Source organism: Pteropus medius, unplaced genomic scaffold, assembly GCF_902729225.1.
Source record: "Pteropus medius unplaced genomic scaffold, Ma_sr-lr_union100, whole genome shotgun sequence".
Classification (NCBI taxonomy): Eukaryota; Metazoa; Chordata; class Mammalia; order Chiroptera; family Pteropodidae; genus Pteropus; species Pteropus medius.
In genome coordinates, this window is record NW_024350924.1 from 5,747,817 (window position 1) to 5,767,482 (window position 19,666).

At 54.4% G+C, this 19,666-nt stretch overlaps 1 protein-coding gene across 11 annotated transcripts in view; it reads right to left on the reverse strand.

The window, feature by feature from the left end:
• SYT6 (synaptotagmin 6) overlaps positions 1-19,666 on the reverse strand; it is a 54,432-nt gene that overhangs the window by 27,258 nt on the left and 7,508 nt on the right. For 9 of the 11 annotated variants that reach the window (XR_005648207.1, XR_005648210.1, XR_005648206.1 and 6 more), the window contains exons 2-3: positions 15,738-16,003; positions 13,448-14,006 (exon numbers count right to left, since the gene is read on the reverse strand). Coding sequence is in view for 5 of the 11 variants with exons in the window: in XM_039841259.1 (XP_039697193.1) it covers positions 13,448-14,006; positions 15,738-15,907 (729 nt within the window). In the remaining 6 variants the exon portion in view is untranslated. Of the gene's footprint in view, positions 1-13,447; positions 14,007-15,737; positions 16,087-19,666 lie in introns of all 11 variants that reach the window. The other 2 variants (XR_005648208.1, XR_005648211.1) reach the window with 1 other exon arrangement.

Genomic DNA, 19,666 nt, shown 5'->3' on the forward strand with positions numbered 1-19,666 from the left:
CTGTCATGTGTCCTTTTGCTGCATTTGTATGATGCCGTAAACTTATTTTTTAATCACAGGTCTTGTGAGCTAGTCGAATCCTTTTTGGAGCAACACAAAGCGACAGACAAAAATACGTGAAAGTTTTTACGACTTGCCGTGCGACCTTCAGACAGTTGCTTAATCTCTCTTAGTTTAGCTTTCTCTCTCTGGAGAATCGCCATGACACCCCTACAAAGACTTGCCGAGGATGGAATGAGACAATGTGTAAAAGGCTCTGTAAATTCAACAGTGCCCTATAAAGGCAAGGTGGACCTGTTGGTAATACGTTTATTAATAACTAGATGGGGTCCTCACCCCGGGCGGTCTGGACCCAGGGACTGGTGAGGAGGGCCTGGCGGGCTGGCACCCAGCCCTGCATATTAAGAAGTCACCCAGAGCTGCTGGTGGGCTGCTCAGATGGCCCGATCTGTCCTGGGGACGGAGCAGTGCCAGACCTCACGCTTCCCAGGCCCGGAGGCAGGGCCTTAGCTGAGGCCACCCCTGCCGCTCTGTCTACCCAGGAGCCAACTGGCTGAAGAAGGGCAGGTGATGTCCCCAGGGCCACCGGGCCCCCAGCAGAAGGTCAGAGGTTCAGCGTGAGGTTGTAGGGCTCCCCAGAGAGTCTTCGGGGTGTCTCAACCTTATCACCTGGGAAGAGGGGACCAGCAGCCCCCTCGCTCCTCACGCCTCAGGGGACTCGGGGACTCCCTGCTAACAGACACGCAGTGGGCGTGGTGTGTGGTGAGCAGGTGGGCCTGGGTGCACCAGACCCGTGGTCTGTCTCGAGGACTCCCTCCAAGCCTTGGCCCTGCACACCCAAGTCTCCTTCCTCCTGCACACCTGAGTCTCCTTCCTCCTGCACACCCGCGTCTCCTTCCTCCTGTTCCCATGCCTTCCCTTTTTTCCTGCATTATCCCGAACCACTTCATCTCAGAAACCTGCCCTCCCTGGCTCCAGAACATTCCTGCCCCCGCTGCATCACGTGGTTTTCTAAGCACTGGGGGCACTCTGGACTTTGTCAGAATGTGAATGGTGGTCACCTCAAGGTAACTGGCTTACTGTGAATAATATTTCCTTTTTGTGCGTGGTTTTCTGTATTTTCTAAAATATCTAAAACAAGAATGTAATATTTTGCCTTGAGGCAAAGAAGGGTAAATATACTACAGCCATACAGCTTTTAAAGAAAATGATCTCAGTTTTGGTTCTGTTCTAGCGCTTTAAAACTGAGTGACTCTGGGGAATTTTCTCAGTTTGCCTCATCTATAAAATCAAAATTCTGGTTTCTTACTGTGTTGAGAGGGTTCAGTGAGATAATGCACTTGGGAAGAGCTTTATAAACCTGTGAATGTGATCGTTGTTAGAATCGGGGGAATAGGCTGTGGCAAGAACCCCCGAAGGCCTTCCTCACTGCCGTTTCATCATATCCGCACCCCGACCTTGTGAAATACAGGTTATTTCCCACATTTCACTAATGAGGAAACGGAGAGGTGCCGGGATTTGTCTGAGGCCACACGGCAGAGGCAGGACTCAAGCCCTGGTCTCCTGACCCCACGTCCTGCTTACGTGCAGGTTCTTGAGGGCTGGCACCTTGTCTGGCCTCGTGGGTCCTGACGGACAGGCCAGAGCTGACCAGTTTTATAACCGTATCAGTGCCTCGGTTTCCCCATGAGTGAAACGAAGAGAGAATCTTTCTCCTCCTTTCTCAACGCGTGGAAGTCACCACCTGAAGTGGGAGTACGCGCGGGCTTATTCGAGCCGCTCCTACGATATCTAAACAAGCGGCGTAATCTTCGGGACACAAGATCTTCCTGAAATTCTTCTTTTCCAAACGCAGTTTCTTAGAGCGATCAGAGTGTCCCACGCTCACTCGGGGCCTGGAGTCCTCTAGGGAAGGAGAAGTGACAAAAAGCCGATCAGACAAGCTTGTGTCGGGGACCCGGTGCGTGTGCGTGTGTGTGTGTGTGTGTGCGTGCGCGCACAAGGCTGCCTGGGGTCTGGCCTAGGGAGGCCCAGGCCGCGTCCCGCTGGCCAGACTCGGGTGGGCAGGGGACTCTGCCAAGACTCTCCCCTCCTGTCTCATGTAAGGGGAAAGAATTGCTTGACCAGAGATGCTCGGGTAAATCACTTTCCCCAGGGACACTCACTCCCTGAAGAGAGCCGGGCTGCCAGCCCTCGACTAGGATTCACGTCTAACAAAAAATGCCCCGTCAGCAGGAAGCGGGGTCACGGAGGCACTCGCTGCCTTTCTCCCTGGCCTCTTTCTTTTCCCTCCAGACCAACCAAAAAGGCCCAAAAGCAAGAAGGAAGTTTGGTCCCCATGTCTCCTCCCACTAAAAGCCATGTCAGAGCCCTAACCTCCACCTTCAAAATGCCCACCCAGGGTCTGCCTTCCCAGGACACCTTGCCAGCTCCTGAATTCTCCCGAATTACAGTCCCCTGTCCCCACCGTCCCCCGGGCTCTCGAAACCGAGCTGCTCTGGGGACCTGCCTCCCTGCTTTCCCCACTTCCAGCTGACTCAGTAATCTGATTTATCGATTTTGGGGAGATGGTAAGGAGGGCTCCTTGGGGTGTCACTCTGGGATGTCCCTGGGGGAATGACTCAGCTGGAGGTGGTTTCTGACAATGTGGGGGAGGCATTTTTGAGCAGGTGCCTCAAGTCACAAAAGCCAGCCTGTCCCCAAGTTCTCAAGAGGGGAAATGTTTATCATGGTTTCCCGACACATCCCCAGAGCTGTTTTTCTTTCTGGAGATTGGACTGTTCCCAGCACATGGTTCAGGATGTCACCACAGTGAATCAACCGAAAGGCTCATGGAAAATGTGGGCTCACTCAGCCCCCTAGGGAAAGAGCCCCGCGCCAGTCTGTTCCGGGCTGGGGATGACCTCGCCCCATCTCTCCCCACAAAGACATGGCTCTCTATTCAAAGTAGCTGCAAGGAGCTCTGGTGAGGGTTTGCCAGGAGGGGAGGGGGCGGAGACAGTAGCTCCTGAGTTTCCCCATCCTGTTCTGCCCCTGCGCTCCTTTTAAAGGAAATCACCACAGACGATGCCAAGGGCAATGCCGGGTAGGAGGCCTTGGGAGTCTTGGGAGGGGCTGCTTCAGTCTCAGCCCAACCGGGAGTGTGGAGACGGGAAATGCCCCGCACCTATCTCAGGTGGCAACTCCACCTGTCCCTCTAGGGCAGGGCTTCTTCCGCATATGCAGGGATGTCCCCACGTGCCCCTTCATGGGCTCACAGAATGCCAGTGGTCATACAAGTTCTTAGGTAACAAGAGAAGACCAATGCCATTTAAGATCACGATCGTCTTCTCCCGGGATGGAGCCGGGCAAAGGCAACGTGCCAAACGCAGGGTTCGTTGCTCCTGAAGAAGACGGCTCTGTCACCCCACTGAACCCCCTGTCCGGTTCCCAATGTTCAAAGATGGGGCTGGAGCGAACTAAACTGCCCAGGGCCATCTGAAGGGTGGCACTGGTTCCTCGTTTGCGATGGAGGCTTGGAACCTGGGCGAAGGTGGAGAGGAGTCAGTGGGATGATGGGAGCTGGCATTCTCTGGGGGGCATGGTGAGGAGCCCCCAGGGGCAGGTGCCCCCCAGCAGCCTCCACACTGTGGAGCGACCCTAGGGCAGTGGGAGGGTAAACTCCCAATTCCCATGACAACAAACTTCCAACGGAAGCCCTGCTACTGACTCGCGCTGCCTGGGGTGGGGCGGAGCAGGGCTTGTGTCCAGTGAAGGGTCAGCGAAGGAAGAGTCACCGGAGGCCAAGACATTTCAGAAAAGAGCCAGGGGACCGGGAGAATGTCTGCTTTCCTCATCCCAGGAGTGGTGGGACTTTGGGGACAGCCCTCTTAGCCAGCTCCTGAGAGGCAGCAGGGAGGAGAGTTAGAAGCTTACACAGTGGAGCCAGCTCACCCGGGTTTGACTCCTGGCTCTGCCTTTCACTGGCTCCGTGACCTGGAGCAGGTTGCCTGAGTTTCCTCATGGAAACTGGGGATAATACTAGCACCCAGCCGGGTGGTGACGAGGGTTCGATGTAAGCCTGGCACACAGGGGGCAGAGAAGCCCCAGCCGACACCCCGCCCCTTCCACTTGCAGTTGGAATTCTGCGCACAGACAGTGATCTGGGTCTGGTTCTCTCATCCATTCCCCATCTCACCTCGACTCCTTCGCACCCCACACAGACTCAGGCTGCGATTTCTGATCACAATATAAAATAGCTCCTGGAGGAACCAGTCTCAGAGGCAAGGATTTGGGTGCCCTCCTTGTACTCCAAGCTGTGCCGAGGCCACATCATGAGCAGGGTAGCGCTCTATCTACCACGACCGACATGGACGTCTTCCGAAGCGATCGCTGCTATCTCTCAGGCCATCACGACTGAGGGCAATGCCGGCCTGCGTTGGCCAGAGAGGAGTGAACATCTAAACCTCTTGCCCAGCCCCGCCCAGCCCACTCTAATCCCCTCATCCCACGGCCACGTGGAAAGTGGACTCCACGGAAAACCCTCCGTCCTGAGTTTTGCTGCTGCTCTAGAGAGACCCTCAAGGTCTCTCTTTGTCCAGAAAGGAAGGCATTAAATATTCATGGAGAATGAGTGGGTGTCAGTTCGGACATTAGAGGAAAATGCAGGTACAGGGGGTGCTGATGAGGATGAATGAGGGCCAGAGGGGCACAGCGCTGGCGGGGAGTGGGGTGGACAGAGGCTGACCGCTGGAGAAGCCACATTTTTCTATATTGCCGCTGACACTGAAACACCATAAAAATATGCTGGTAACTAGACAGGCTGACCTAGACCCTGCGGTTAGTCCGTCTCCTTCCTCCCCAAGGTATAAATATTTACGTGTGATGGGGAGGCTTTGAGGTCGGAGGTTAGTGGCTTAGGGTCTGAGGCACTTTGACAAATGTCTCTCTTTCCTCCTTGGTTTTCTGTTTCCTGTTGCTTGTTGGTTTGCTTATTTTGAGTTTCAGTAGAGACAGGAAGTCTCCTGCATGGAAGAGACAGACCACTGGCAAAGAGAAAATGTCATCTTTGCTCTGTGCCTTTTGACACTTGGTTCTTGGACTTCGGGTCTTCCCTTGGCCCTCTTCCCTACAGGATAGAGAGGCTCACGGGCCCAGCATGAAGACAGCAAGTGGGCAGCAGCCTAGGAAAGGAGGTAAAACAAACAAACAAACAAACAAAAAACCCCAGAAGATTCCCTACAAAAACCTAGAGACAAGGAAGGCAGTGGGCAGAGCATCGGACTGGGTCTCACGAGACCTGGGCTTGGGGTTCAGATTTACATGGACTCTCCGAGCCGCCCCAGATGGGTGTGACTTCTCTCATCTTCACTTGCTCATTTGTGGCAAGAGGACTTTGGGCCAGATCATTTCCAAAGTCCTTTCTAGCTCCAACCTTCCTCAAGTCCACGGCAGCATGCAGTCGTAACGCTGTGGCCCGCAGGAAATGAGAAACCCCTCAGGGGCCGCCCCTGTTCTCCCAAGGCCGTTGCTGTTCTGGTCACAGGTACAATCGCCCTGGGACCCCCGTCTGTCTGCACTGCTGCTGACCCGGGACGCAGCGCGATCCCTTCCTCCTGAATGCATCCTGGAGTTCAAACGTCCTTGACAGTGTCCAGGGGGGAGGTTTGGCTGTTGCTTCCCTTGCTCTCTCTCTCTCTCTCTGGGAGAAAATGTCACTGTGGGTTATCAGGTGACAGAAACAACGAGACAAGTGCATACGCCCTGCACAGCAAGGCAGGGAAGCGCGTAAAGTGTACCAGTGACGGAGGAATGGATGAATGGGTCTGCGGATGCATGCGCTTGTCGACGCTTTCCCATTCAATCTCATGTGAGGGAAAGATTAGATATTTACACCATTGAGGTGCACCGCATACTAGTAAGGGGCACGTGGGGCCAGGCAGGCAGAGTCGGCTGGCACAGCCAGCAGCCCAAGCTGCGAGCGGAGGGAGGCAGGACAGGGCCCGCGGTCTGGCTGCCGCCGGGAGCCTGGCTCTGCAGGAAGACAGCTGGGTGGGCAGTGGGGTTGTCTGGATGCTAGGAATTTAGCCTGGTGAGACAGGAACTGCGGCCACTGTTCGGAGCCTCTGGCAGCCTCTTAAGACCATTTCCTGTGAGGCTGCAGGGAAGGACCTATTGCGAAAGGCTGAGTTTAGAAATGACATCAAGGAGAACACCCAAGGCCAGGCGAGCAGTTACTGAGCAACTCTGCTTCCAGCCAGGTCAGAGCCCTGTCTGGACCAATTAGCTTTGTTTTCCAGCACCACGCAGGAAACCCTTAACCCTATGTACCCGAGACCGGTCCCCGCTGGCGGCCGAGTGAGGGCATGGGAGGGTTGGTGCACGTCCCTGACCTCCGCAGACTTGGTGGGCTCACCTGTGGCGCAGGGGCCCTGCTGCTACCCCAGGAATGGGTCCCCGAGCTGGCATGCCGCCTGTGGGATGGAGCTCAGACCCACAGCCTGCCTCTCCCACTTCTGTATTCCTGATGGATTTTTAGTCATCCTTTCCTGGAGGAGCCTTGGCCCTTTGGGTGGCCTCAGAAAAGGAAAGGTCCTTTTGGCTTAAGAGCCTGGGACATGGCAGGGTGAGCCATATCCTAGGACCTGCGCTTTGAGCATGGAGGGACCCCTTGGGGCACCCCCCTTCCTGGCTCCTCCCAGTCATTATGGGATGTGGGCTGAGGGCAGGGCCAAGGCCAGGGCTGCAGTTCTTATCCGGAAGCAGGAAAAGCTGCTCCCACTCTGACTTTCCATATGACCAAGATGTCCTTCTAGATAGGCAGCCAGGCCCCTCCCCGCATCCCCTCTTCTGGGAGGAGGGCAGAGGATGGATCCCACCCACCCAGCTGCCCTGCTAGGGCAGGGGCCTGGACCCAGGTGGCTTCTGACTCAGGCGGAGGGTCAGGCGGTGGGGAGGGCACAGCCAGGGCTCACTCGGGCCAGGCCGCTTAAGGCAGGGCTTCGTAATCGTTCAGAGAGGCTCTGGCTGAAGGGCTTGGGTGGCGGTCTTCATGGGTCTAGGCAGGCAGCCCAGGCCCAGCCTCGCTCCCTTCACACCTCCTGGGGCGTCTGTGTGATGCTGATCTGCCCTGCAAGCTTCTGCTGGAAAGTTCTCCCTGTCTGCTTCTATCCTGGCTTGGTCCTGCCTGCGAGAGTCCAGACCCTCGAGAATTTAAGGCAGAATACTAGGGATACTGAGCCCTGGCTGCAAGTTCCAGATGGAACGTGGTCTGCGTTGCTGTGAGCGGGCTGGGGCTCTCACCTCCTCCGCCACCCCCGGCCCACCTTTTCCCCAAGGTATTGCCCTGCAAAACCAGCCTTCTCATTCCAAGGACAACCAGCTCAAGCAAGTTTCTCTAAAATGTAAGCCCATGTCCCAATCTCCCACAAATGATCTTGTCCCCAGTTGGGCTCCACCAAAATGGCTCTTGTCAAGGCGGATGCTGGACAAAATGGTCAGGTCTCAGCCTGCATCTTATTCGAAGCCTCTCTTGACCTGGAAACACTTTCGTTTCCCAGGACCCTGCACTTCCCTGGTTTTTCTCCTATGTCGATGGCTGCTGGTTGTTAGTCTCCTTTGATGAATTTTTCTCATGGTCCCCACATCTAAACAGTAGAGTGTCCCAAGCCTCGGTCTTGGGTCCTCTTCTCTTCTCAAAACTTGGGATCTCAACTCGTCTCATGGCTTGTAACACCATTTATGCACTGATATCTCCTGAATGTATTTGTTTTAGCCAAGGCCTCTCTCCTGGACTCCAGCCTCTATATCCAACTTCCTAGTCGACATCTCCACGCGGATGTCGCAAAGACCTGGACCCTGTCGAAGACCTGGATCGGGACCTTGTCTCTCCACCACTTTTCCCAGGAGGCGCTTAACCTGGAACCTCTATTTATTTACACACGGGGAAGGTAATAAGTGTGTGGGGAGGACGAAACGTGATAAAGTGGTGATGCGCTTGGCTCCCGGCAGGAGCTCAAGTAACCACCGGCTGAAAGGAGCCGAGTGGGGAGGGAGCCGAGCCCTCGATGTGCCTCTGGGGAGGAGGAGGAAGGCAGCTTGTTGGCGGGGCCTTCCCCGAGGTAGGAACCTCCTAGAGGACTTTTCTCAGGGGCTTGAAGAGAGAGCTGATTCCTACTGACATTTTAAGGGAGGGGCTGTGTCTGGAAATTCTGCCCAGCGGCCTGTTTTCCTGGGGTTAGACCACACTCCGCTCCGTGAAAGTGACAGAGCCAGGCCCTTCTCTGCAGAGGCCGAGAAGCTCAGAATCTCAGGACTTTGCAGCGGGTCTAATACTGAGAAAATGCAGCCCAGAGAGGGGAAGTCACTTTTCCAAGGTCACCCAGAGAACACATGGCATCGCTAGGACAAGAAATAAATTAGTAATAATAACAACCAACGACTGGTCAGAACAGGTGGCCAGGATCACAGTAGAGGTCAGACTGGGGGTGGTACAAACCGCGACCCCCAGGCTGAACTTGAAGGAAGGGCACTGAGAGAATGGGAGTCAGGAGGCTGTGCTGTGACAGCACCGTCCTAGGCATCCTGTGCATTTTATTTAATTTACTGCATATAATGCTACTATGAGCCATAAACCATGATTACCATTCCCATTTTGCTAATGTGGAAACTGAGGCACGGTTTAGCTAATGTCTCCAGAATCTCAAAAGCTAGAAAATGCGGAAGTGAGAATGCAACACGGGTTTGTTTGGCACCAAAGCCTGAGCTCTTTGTACACAGCTCTGCTCAGTCCCAGCTGGAGACTCGAAGGAGACACTCAGGCAGTTAGCATCACGCGAAGCCTCCCTTCCTCCCTGCGGACTCTGGGTCCAGGCTCCCTGGAAGTGTGCAGAGCACTCCACCACCCTCAAAGCAACGCACACATGCACACTCTGACCCGGCGGGGACCTGGCGAGTCCATTAACACCACCGAGCACAACACGTATTTATGGCCCCAATTACGGCTTTCACCTCCTGCCTCCACGAAGGAGCCGGAATAGCGACGGGAATAGTGTATGCAGGGGGGTCTGAGGCTTCTCCAGCAATAACTACAAGATTACAGACATGTTAGCAAACCCCGGTGACGCGGCTCTATTATAATGATAAATCTGCAGCTTTATGTAGAAATAATGAGACTGGGGGGCAGAAAAGGGGGGAAGGGAAGAGCAGGGTGACTTCAGCCAATCGAAGCTCAGGCTGGAGAGGCAATGGCAAGCCTCTGGGAAAGCCTCGCGGCCACCAGGGACGCTAAGCCAAGCCAGGCAGGACGGGGGCAGAGCAGCCCCGCCCCAGGTGGAGTGGATGTAATGGGGTCCCGTGATTTCTTCCCATGCCTGGGCTTCCTTTTGAAGTGGAGCAGGAGAGGTCTCCAAGTGCCCACTTCTCACTATGCAGGCCGGAGGCGGAGAGGGCGGGTAGGAGCTCGTTTTCGCTGAGGTTTCACTCCAGAACAGTCTGGAGGTGGAGGCCAGTGTCACTTGTGCCTTGAGATTTGCAGTTAATTAACCAAGCGGGAGATTCCCCTTCACTGGCCTTGCGAATGCTCAAGCTTTGCCATTCAAACCAACACCCCACGCCTGGTCCCGCCCACCAGGGCTGAATCCGGTTCTTTGATACCAGCGCCAAGAGCAAGAAGAAGATGGCTTTGGTGGACTCCTGTGACCTCAGAGCAGCCTCCTGAGCCCCGTCCTCTCAGGGCCTCCCCTACCCAGCCTGCGGGCCACCGTCATCCAGATTACCTGATCCGACTGGTTAATCTCTGCCACTCTGGACACAAGCCATCCACCTGAGCCACACGCCTGCAGGATGCACAGGCTGGGTCTGTCCCCACCAAGCCTGGCTCTACCCGTTTACAGAATGCTGCACGACCTTCTCCAGGAAGCCTCCCCAGCTTACCCGCCCCCGACGCCATTCCTTCCCTCGTGCACTAATACAGACGGCCCCCGACCTATGACGGTTTAACTTACGATTTTTCAAAATGCTATATGCATTCAGCAGAAATCAGACTTTGAATTTTGATTTTTGACCTTTTCCCGGGCTAGTGATACACGCACGGTATGATACTCTCTCGTGAAGCTGGGCAGGGGCGGCGAGGCACAGCTCCCAGTCAGGCACTCGATCACAAGGGTACACAACTGACGCTTTACAGTGTATTCATTGTGTTAGATGGTTGTGCCCAACCGTAGGCTAATGAGTTCTGAGCACGTTTAGGGTGGGCCGGGCTAAGCTACGATGTTCAGTAGGTGAGGCGTATTAAATGCATTTTCTATTTAACGATATTTTCAACTTACAATGGGTTTGTCAGGATGTAACCTCATTGTAAATCAAGAAGCATCTGTACATAATTGTAATTGAATTAACTAAGCCATTGGTCTTTCAACAAGAATGTGCTGATTTCTTACATGTGCATAAAATAACATGCTCAGCCCTGAGGGAAAGTAAAAGAGAAAGCCAAATGTGGGACACGAGCCATTCCTGAGCCGCTGGGAGGACTTTGCGAGACAGAATATGTGACTCGGGATATAACTGAGGGGCACAGGGAATAAATCCAGAGGAGCGATTGCTGTGAGCACAGGCCTTCGGGGAAGCTATGGAAGCTGGATCGGTCTGGGCGAGGCAGAGGGGTGGGTCGACGGCCCGCCTGACATGGGGAACCCTGTGAGCAAAGGCAAGAGGCAGGACGTTCAGGCGTGTTCAGAGACTGGCCAGCAGGCAGAGGACCTGCCAGAGTTCCAAATTTGGGGCCAAAATGTAGCTCTAGGAAGGGAAAAGGCAGGAGAAACGGGGGCCGGCTGCACTCGTCCGTGCTGTTCCCCACCTCGCTGGCTGCAGGATTTCATGTGCACCGCGTGCCCCATCATTCCTGGTGATTTGGGCCTCTCTGGCCCCGAGAGAATTACAATCTTAGAGCCAAAACACAGGTGAAAGCACCAGCCTTCTTATTTCGCTTTCCCTCCTCCGCCTGATTCCTTGCCTGCTGGAGAGGCCTGCAGGAGCCTCATGCAGGCAGGACGTCCGGCTCAGACGTACGTCCAGCAAGCAAGCGGGGTGCGTGAGCCCAGTCGCTGGATCCTCAGCTTTGGAAACTCCTGGACGCGCTCTCTTCCTGGCTAGACGGCTTCCTCTTCCTCTTTGCCTGTCAAGTTATGAATGCCAGTCGCTCCCCACCAGCTCAGTCCTCCTCCTCCGGGAACCCTTTCCTGCTGTCATCTCAGGTCTTGCAGCCTCACGCGGTGTATACAGTATTTGCTGTTTTGCATCGTTAGCTACTGCATGGAATCTCCTGCCTCTGTAATTAGAGCCTACATTTCTGTGGCGTGAGGTGTCTGCCTTCTATCCCAACCCCTGTCACCCCCCAGTGCCTGGCACAGTGTTCTGCTCAGGAGGAGGTGGAGGAGGACTATAATGGTCCTGACTGAGGATGACAAGGACAATGATAATTTGTCCAGCGCCCTTTGGATGATCTGCTTTTTCTAAAGCTGGGCTGGGGAAAGGGGACGGGACGAGAGCGAGGGCAGCCACGGAATTCTAGGATCCAGGATCTTAACATCCAGGTGAGGGGCACGCTCGGGTGGACTGCCTACTTCGGGGGCTTTCACTCGGGGCCGGAGCTAAAGTCCCAGGAAGGGGAGCACTCTGATAACAAGGGAGGCTCCTCGGAGGTCTGAGGTGAGCTCTACTTCCCACAGCCCTTGGCCTTCGCTTCTGCTTCGCTCTGAGCCCCTGGGTCTTTGCCTCAGTGAGGAGGACGGAGCTGCTTTTCTCTACCTGCACAGTCAGTGTATTGAAGCTGCTGCCTTATGAGGCCACACGGGAAGGGCTGCGCCAGATGTAAACTTCAGAGTGATTTATGGAGCAGAGCTGCTGTTGCAGCCCGCCCCGTCTGCCCACCCCGTCTGCTGGCCCTGCTGTTGGGGCTGTTCTTGAGGATGACAGTTCAGGAACGTTAAGGTGGCAGAGGTGCTGGGACATCGGACTGGACTGGTCAAAATCAGCCCCACCTATGAGAATAGGGTGTCCCGGAGACCCTTCCTGGGGCAGAAACAAGCTTGCTTTCTTTGAAGAATCAAGATTCTTATCCTTTTCTCATCAGAGCACGGCTGATTTTCCCAGCCTCTCTCCTTACAAATTCAGTGCAGAGATATTGTGTATTGACTGTCGGAAGGGAGGGGCTGCAGACTGGGCGGGGTCACCCATCGGTGCTTTACGGAAACGCCCCTGCGTGCTCTCGGCTGCCTGGGAGGGCTTCGAGGGCTTCGAGGGCTTCGAGGGCGGCGAGGGCGGCGAGGGCGGCGAGGGCAGCGAGGGCGGCCAGGGCGGCGAGGGAGTCGCTCCGCCTTCGCCTGCAGGACGCAACTGCACCGCTTCCTCAACGCCCAGCCGAAGAACCTGCGCACCAAACCGAAGCGCTCTGCGCGTGGCCTCTTCAGTTCTCGGGGCCAGAGCTGTCCCCACTCCTCTTAAAAGCCACCTGAGCCTCAGCTGCTTGAATTTCCGGGTTAATTCCAGTTGAGCGTGAATTCCTGGCCCCCTCTCTCATGTGCGGGTCAGCCACATCTTTTTTTAAGGCCTGCCTCCCCCATTTCTCAGATTGGCCGGGGCAGGTGGTGCCTAAGAGAAGGGCTCTGCTGTGTGGTGGTCACTCGTGTTGGTCATCAAGTCCTCCCAGTTCTCCTGGACACAAGGTAGGATTGTTTTGCCCTGCTACGTGTCCTGCTTTGCTAATGAAATGTGAGTGGAAGTGACATGTGTCACTTCTGTGTGGAACCTTTAAGAAACAGTGCAGGATTTGTCACATCCCCTAACTCCCGATGTGGTAACTGGGGGTCCATGCTGATCTGGAACCTCTGTCAGCTTGGATCTCGCAGTAACGAGGCAGAGTGGAGCCCCAGCCAGGCTAAAGAGCACACCGAACGTGAAGGAGAACTAAAGCTGGGTTGCTCCCAGCCACCAGATCCTAAGACTGTTTGTTGCTGCAGCATATCCTGGCTCATTCTGATTAATGCAGCCTGGCCCGATTACCCTTTCCAGGCCCCCAGCACACATCGGTGCCCTTGGCAGATGCTGCTGTCTGAGTCAGCCTATGAGCCTGGCTCCGTCCTTACCCGTGATCAAAGAGACAAGTAACATTATTTTATAGGTGGTGAACCTCGCAAGTAGAGAGAACCACTCAGAACAAACGATAGGGAGCAACAGATAAAAATTCCCTTCCGTTCTCACGCATGTGGGGTCTGCTGCCCTCCACCCCAACCTGGGGCGGAATGCAAGGACTGCCCCAGGGTGGGCTGGGCCGCTGGTCAGTTTCCAAGTCCTCCCTTCACATCCTGAAGGGCAAAGGCCCATTCGTATCTGGGGTGAGGGGGATGAGGACACGCCCCGCCCGACCCAGAACTACGAGCCTGCAAGGCCCAGGGGGCGAGGCTGTACTCACGCTCGTGGCGTACTGGATGTCCTTCCAGATGGAGGTTTCCCGGGACAGGTCGGAGGCCTCGAACAGGTTGTCCAGGATGACCTCGCCGATCATGTCGTGGCGGGAGAAGCGGTCGAAGTCGAAGACGCTGAGGTGCAGCTTGCGGTCGGCCAGCTCCTCGTACGGCACGGGGAAGTGGAAGTTCTCGTCGAAGGTGGGGTTCAGGGTCTTGCGGTGCACCCGGGTCTGCAGCTTGCACTTGCGGTCCGGCAGGAGGTAGATCTTGACGTATGGGTCGGAGCTGCCGCAGAAGTCCTTGGCGGGGAGGTCGAAGGCCTTCAGGATGCGCACGATCAGGGTCTCGCTCTCGTAGTCGTAGCGCAGGCTGAAGTTGATCTTCCCGCAGCTCTTGGCGGCCTCGGATTTGGCGTCGTCCCCATCCACCGACTTCTGCTTGTAGAGCTCGGGCTTGATGCGGCCGATGCTGGTGGGCTGCTCGGCCGCGGGCGGCAGCTCGTTGCCGTAGTCCACGCTGGAGACGTGCATCTGCCGGGGCAGGTGGCGCTTGAAGGACGTGTGCCTGGCGGAGGGCGGAGGGGCAGAGGGCGACGTCAGGCCGGGGGGCGAGGAGGATGCAGGCGGATACCCCTCGGCCGCCCTGGCCCATCCTACCCCTTGCGGGGCCCCCTTTTCCTCCCATTTGTTACCCCCTTTCTCTCTGCACACACTTTGTGGGCAGCTCGTCATGCGCATTTCATGTCTTAATATGTGCGAAGTGGTCGGTTGGGGTAGGGCCTGGTACATAGTAAGCTCAATAAATGTTAGCCATAGCTGTTGTTATCACTTCCCCTGCCTTTCCACCTGCTTTCTAGGTTTCCTTCCCAGTAGACACGGCCCTGCTTTCCCCATTAAGCCATGAGATTCCTTAGGAGATGGACCATACCTTCTTACCCAGATATGGCTCCCCCTCCTCATCATCTACCACCAGGACCACCGTCCCATAGTTACTGGTCACTGGACTTTGCAGCCCGGACTGCATAGGTTAATTTTGGCTCTGCCACTGTCCGGCTATGTGACCTTGGGCAAGTTACTTAACCTCTCTGCTATAAAATGAGAATAATGAACGTAGCAATTGCATAGGATTGCTGTGAGGATGAAATGAATCCATATAAATAAAGTACTTAGAGTAGGCTCAGGTGTATTATAAGCCATGGGTCCCCAACCCCCAGGCCACAGACGAGTACCGGTCAGTGGCCTGTTAGGAACTGGGCTGCACAGCAGGAGGTGAGCACCGGGTGAGCGAGCGAAGCTTCATCTGTATTTACAGCCGCTCCCCAGCGCTAGCATCACCGCCTCAGCTCCGCCTCAGATCATCAGGCATCAGATTCTCATAGGAGCACCGGTCCCTGATGCCAAAATGGTTGGGGACGGCTGTTATAAGCGACGTATTATTAGCTCTCATTATCACATGGATTCTTTCGTAGGCTCCTCACAGCAACCTTATGCATCATTAGCCCTATTTTACAGTTGGGAAAAGCGAGGCTTAGAAACTATGAGCAGCTTGTCTGAGCTCGTACCATAAATGCTGCAAATGTGATCCTGGCACTTTCATTCCTGGCTTCCAGCTCAGGACCAGGACCCCTTCCCCACGGCTCGTCCCCCGGGAGCCCAGGGAGATGCTGCAGGGACCCAGGAACCCACAAGAGCCCTAACTTTTGAATAAACACAATGCCTCACGCGTGCATGCATCATTTCTTTTAAAAATGTTTCTGAATTCAGAGTAGCTTTTTGTCCTGATGCGGCGGTTGTTATTTTTGTTTGTTTCAGTTAAAGAATGCCATGGATATACCTGCTGCCATGCAGGGGACTCTGCCAGTTGTAAAGAAATCCTCATTCTCGAAATGTGAGGAATGTCTTGCCTTACCGCTCGTGCACCGCAGACTCTATCTAGGCTTTGCTGACATATCACTAGACACCCTGTGACTTTTATGCATCTGAGTCTTTGCATACTCCCTTCCCTCTGCCTGAAATCCTTCCTTCCCTCCACACAACTAACGCCTCCCAGCCACAAGCGTCCCACCGCACGCCACATGCACAGCACCCCTCCTCAAGGATTCCCCTTCCCTAGAGTTCTTCCTGATGCCCACCTCCTCGTTGGTCATCCACCACGGACCACATCATTAGATCTGTTCTCCTACCAAGGTTCACATGTTATTATTTCTGGTCTCTGATCCGCACAGGCGGGAATCTTGTTAGTGAATAAGGAAACATGGAGGTGTGGGCTTAGGGAAGGGAGGGGACCACCCTTTACCTGGTGGATGACGCTGGCTCTGTGGTCTGTCGCTGCAGCCGCGTGTGACGCATGATGTGTTCTTTGACCGACATCTGCACCTCAGCCGGAATGTCTGGGGACGTGTGGCTGATCTTCACAGCCGCCTCTAGGAAGCCCAGGGTGTTAGGGTCCTTCAGCTTGTCAGCCATGTTGCCTCTGGAGCGGGGGCTCCGAAGGGCCTCGGGGAGGGCGTTAGCAGAGGAGGGACTAGAGGCCTCCTTGTTCCTCCAGGGCGTCCAGCACAGCTTCCAAAAGAGAAAGAGAAAAACTGCCACCAGGGCCACGCCACACACAATAACTACCACGGCGAGGAGGCTGACAGAGGTGCCTGCCCTCGGCGGGAGCCAGGCAGGGAGGGACGGAGACAGACAGAGGTGGGGAGAAGCAGGGAAGGGTGTTGGAAGAGGGAGCACACAGAAGGGACGAAGACGGAAGAAGAGAAAAGAACGGTCATGAGAAAGCTGCCCAGGCAGAGGGGAGGTGGTTTTAAGGTGACGCTCCACAGTCCACTACAGTAAAACATCGGTAGCCTTGTCTTCCCCTCCGGCTGACTTCTCCAGCGCCGCCCCCTCCTCCCCACTGCCAGCCTGGGAGCACCTGGGCTGCCTCCCTTCCTGCCTATTGGCATATGCACAGGGAAGGGAAAGTTATTTAAATGGCAGCCTAAGCAAATGTGCAAATTCGCGAAGCATTCGCATTTGGATGCTGTTTAAATTTCTATTAGAGCTGTTACTATGGCCGGACTTATAGCAGAGTCGCTTTTGGGTACAGCTCTCTTCCTCAAGAGGCTGTGAGGCCTTGGGGACCAAAGGCTCCGCTAACTAATCCTCTTCCCTTACCCCACCCCCACCGAATCCAAATCCTGCCCAATAGTTGAGCTGACTGGAAGTGAATGAGATGGAGCACCAGCTCCTTGAGGGCCAAGATTATGTCTAATGCTTCGTGCATACTCAGAACTCTGCACGTAGTAGGCTCAATAAAAGTAGTATTAAGTTGGAATCCAATCCATGCAGTTCATTTCGAAGCTAGATACAAATGATTCCGCTAGCCATCTTTTCCCCATTCCTGTGGCTCTTTGAGAGCTTTGCTGTGAGATCGATTTGTTGAATGTTGTGGTTGGCTCAACATTCACAGGTGGGCGCTCACTGCTCTGGTCCCAGCCCAGCCCAGCCCCCTGCCCCTGGTAGGATGCCCATTTCCCAGGAGAGCTGTGAGGATGGCTCCCTTTGGGAGAAACGATTACGCAGTCCTCCCACCCCACCTTTAGGAATGACTCTGAGCCCAAGGGCTCTTCTTACTCTGAGTAGAGAGGTCAGAACCAATGGCACACCTGGCAGGTGTGCACGAAGGTCACATGTGGCCAAAGCCAGCCGTGGAATCTTATATGGTCTGCATGATGATTGGAAAATTGAGAAATTCCACCACCATCATCATCACACCAGATGTGGGTTACTCTGGAAAAGGCCAGATGACTTGGTCGCTGGACTTGTACTCCTGCTGCTGGGCACTGGTGACCCCCTGAAAGGGTGTGTCCTCATCAGCTCTACTCCCTGTTGCCAGCCTGGCCCCTACGGGTCTGTGAGTTTGCAGTCTCTGGATTGTCCTGCCCCAGTGCCTTAAGAGTCTTAGGATTTAAGACTTAGGAAACGACCCTACAAGTACTGAGTCCAGGCGGTGCTTTTGCAGATGGGCTCAATGGTCCAGAGAAGGGACTGCAGTTCGTACACAGAGCCTGGACCAGGGTCGAGATACCTGCCACCCAGCCCGGGGCTTTTTCCACCGTCCCAGCCTGTTGGTCCCCGATTAAATCGTGGCTATTGTAACCCTGTTTTTTATATTTATCTGACTCCGGGCCCAGCACAGAAACTGGCCCATGAGAATGAATGAGTGAATGAACAAATGGCACATAAAAGAGCTGTAATCATCTCTCGACCAACATTTACTGAGCATTTGCCATGTGCCAGGTAGTAAGTTCTGCTTGGAGTATAGGGATGCTAGGTCCCTCCTGGAGGGGTCCACAGTACTCTCACAGCACACAGTCCCCAAGGACGGCTGTACCCCTCCTCCAGAGGGATCTGAGAAGGAGGCGAAAACATTAGCCACCGTCCCTGAGGAGCAAGCACTTCCTTTGACTCCCTGGCTGTAGGGTATTGACCCTGATCAGCTACCACCTTCATGAATAAGGAGAATCCTCAAGTCCTTAGCTCCCTGCCCCAATCCCCAGACCCCTGCCCAGAGACCTGGGAGCCTTCCCCCTCCCTCCCCTGAAGGAGCTGGGGTTAGCCCTTCACCCAGAGATAGCCAGGGACCCGGAAAGCAGATTCTAAATTAACTTCTAGACTAAAGGTCTCCCATGTGGTGTGTGTGCATCTCGGGGGCACCAGAGAAAAGTATCGGATTGTTTTAATGTTTATTTATTATCTTTAAAATAAGAAATCGAAGTTTTAATATACGTACAGGTTGAGAGTCACAGAAACGATAGCATTTTATTATCAAATTTAGTCAGGTATTGAACCCTACTGTTTCCAAGGTACAGAGTGCTTTTCGTGGGTTCCACTCACGTAATAAATAGTGCCCAGGGAAGAGGTCTGGCCATCATCCTCATTCCGCAGATGAGGGAGCCCAGGCACAGAGAATTGAATAGATTGCCCAGGGTCACACGACTGGTAAGTGGTGGGACGGAGCTGCGTCGGGCACGTCAGCTCTTCAATACCCCCTCTGTCAATGTGTAGTGTATGACGTGGGGACAAATAAACATACACTGGAGGTATTAAATCAAAATGGTTTTCGCTGCTAAGCGTCCATGGTCTAAATGGTTTGGAGATTGCTTCTTTGGGCCCTTATACCCCTGGGGTTCATGAGGAAAGCAAGCACAGGCAGATGGGCCCTTATTCTAAGTAACCGGCCCTCTCGACACCCTTCACATCTGCTCTCTGTTACAACTGTTCTGGATGCCTTCTCGGCAGTGAGTCACCTTAAAACAAAAGGTATTTCTAGGGCTTTGCTTTCCTTTGATCATACATCTTACTTGCTCTGGTAATAATTAGAATTTTAATGAGGAAGGGGGAGAAATGGGGGAATCCGGAGAGCATAGAGTGCATTTAAATGTTCAGCCTAACAAAACGAATTCGTAAATGAAAAGAGAGGTGGGGGAAGGGGGTGGGCCGAGGGAACCAATTTTCCCTCGGTGTGGTTGCTATTTTCAATGCCTTTCCACGTGACCCCTGCTGTTGCTCCCTCGGAGCTGAGATGAGGGGAGACAGAGGTATGGATTATTGGGAATCAGCACCTAGTGCTCAACACTGGCTATGTAAGGATGAGGAGGCCCTTCCTCTGCCTGGAGAACCTTCTTCCAGGATACTTCACAGGCAGGCAGTGATGCTGAGTGGGTTCCCCCCCACAGGGGGTACAAGGCAGGACTGGTAAGAGTAGAATGAGACCAGGGCCAGGGTTGATGGTACAGAAGTTAGCCCCTTTAAAAGCACTATGTGTGGCCTTGAACTCAGCCAACCCGCAGAGCCTGGTCAAAGGTGCATGAAGGCCGAGAACGGCATGCTCCTGGATGGCCTACAGGCTATGCCAAGGCCCAGATCACCGGAGATGTGTGCCTTCCTGCCCTGGGTGCGCTGGGGCCAACCCACCAGGACATGGTGCCCTCTGGTAAATCACAGATACACAGGTAGCCTTCAAAGCCTTTCCCCCCGCCCCCATCTCTTGTTTGAACTTCAATCTTATAAGGCAGATCGAATTTTGACCTCAGCCGCCTTTTGAACCCTGATCTAGTGTCTTCATATTTATACAAGGGACTAGCTTCATAGCGAGAGAGAGATAACCAACCGTCCAGGAAAGACAAAAGCCCTTAACCGCAGCACTGGAGAAGACCAAGGACTTCCCAAATATTTTTATTC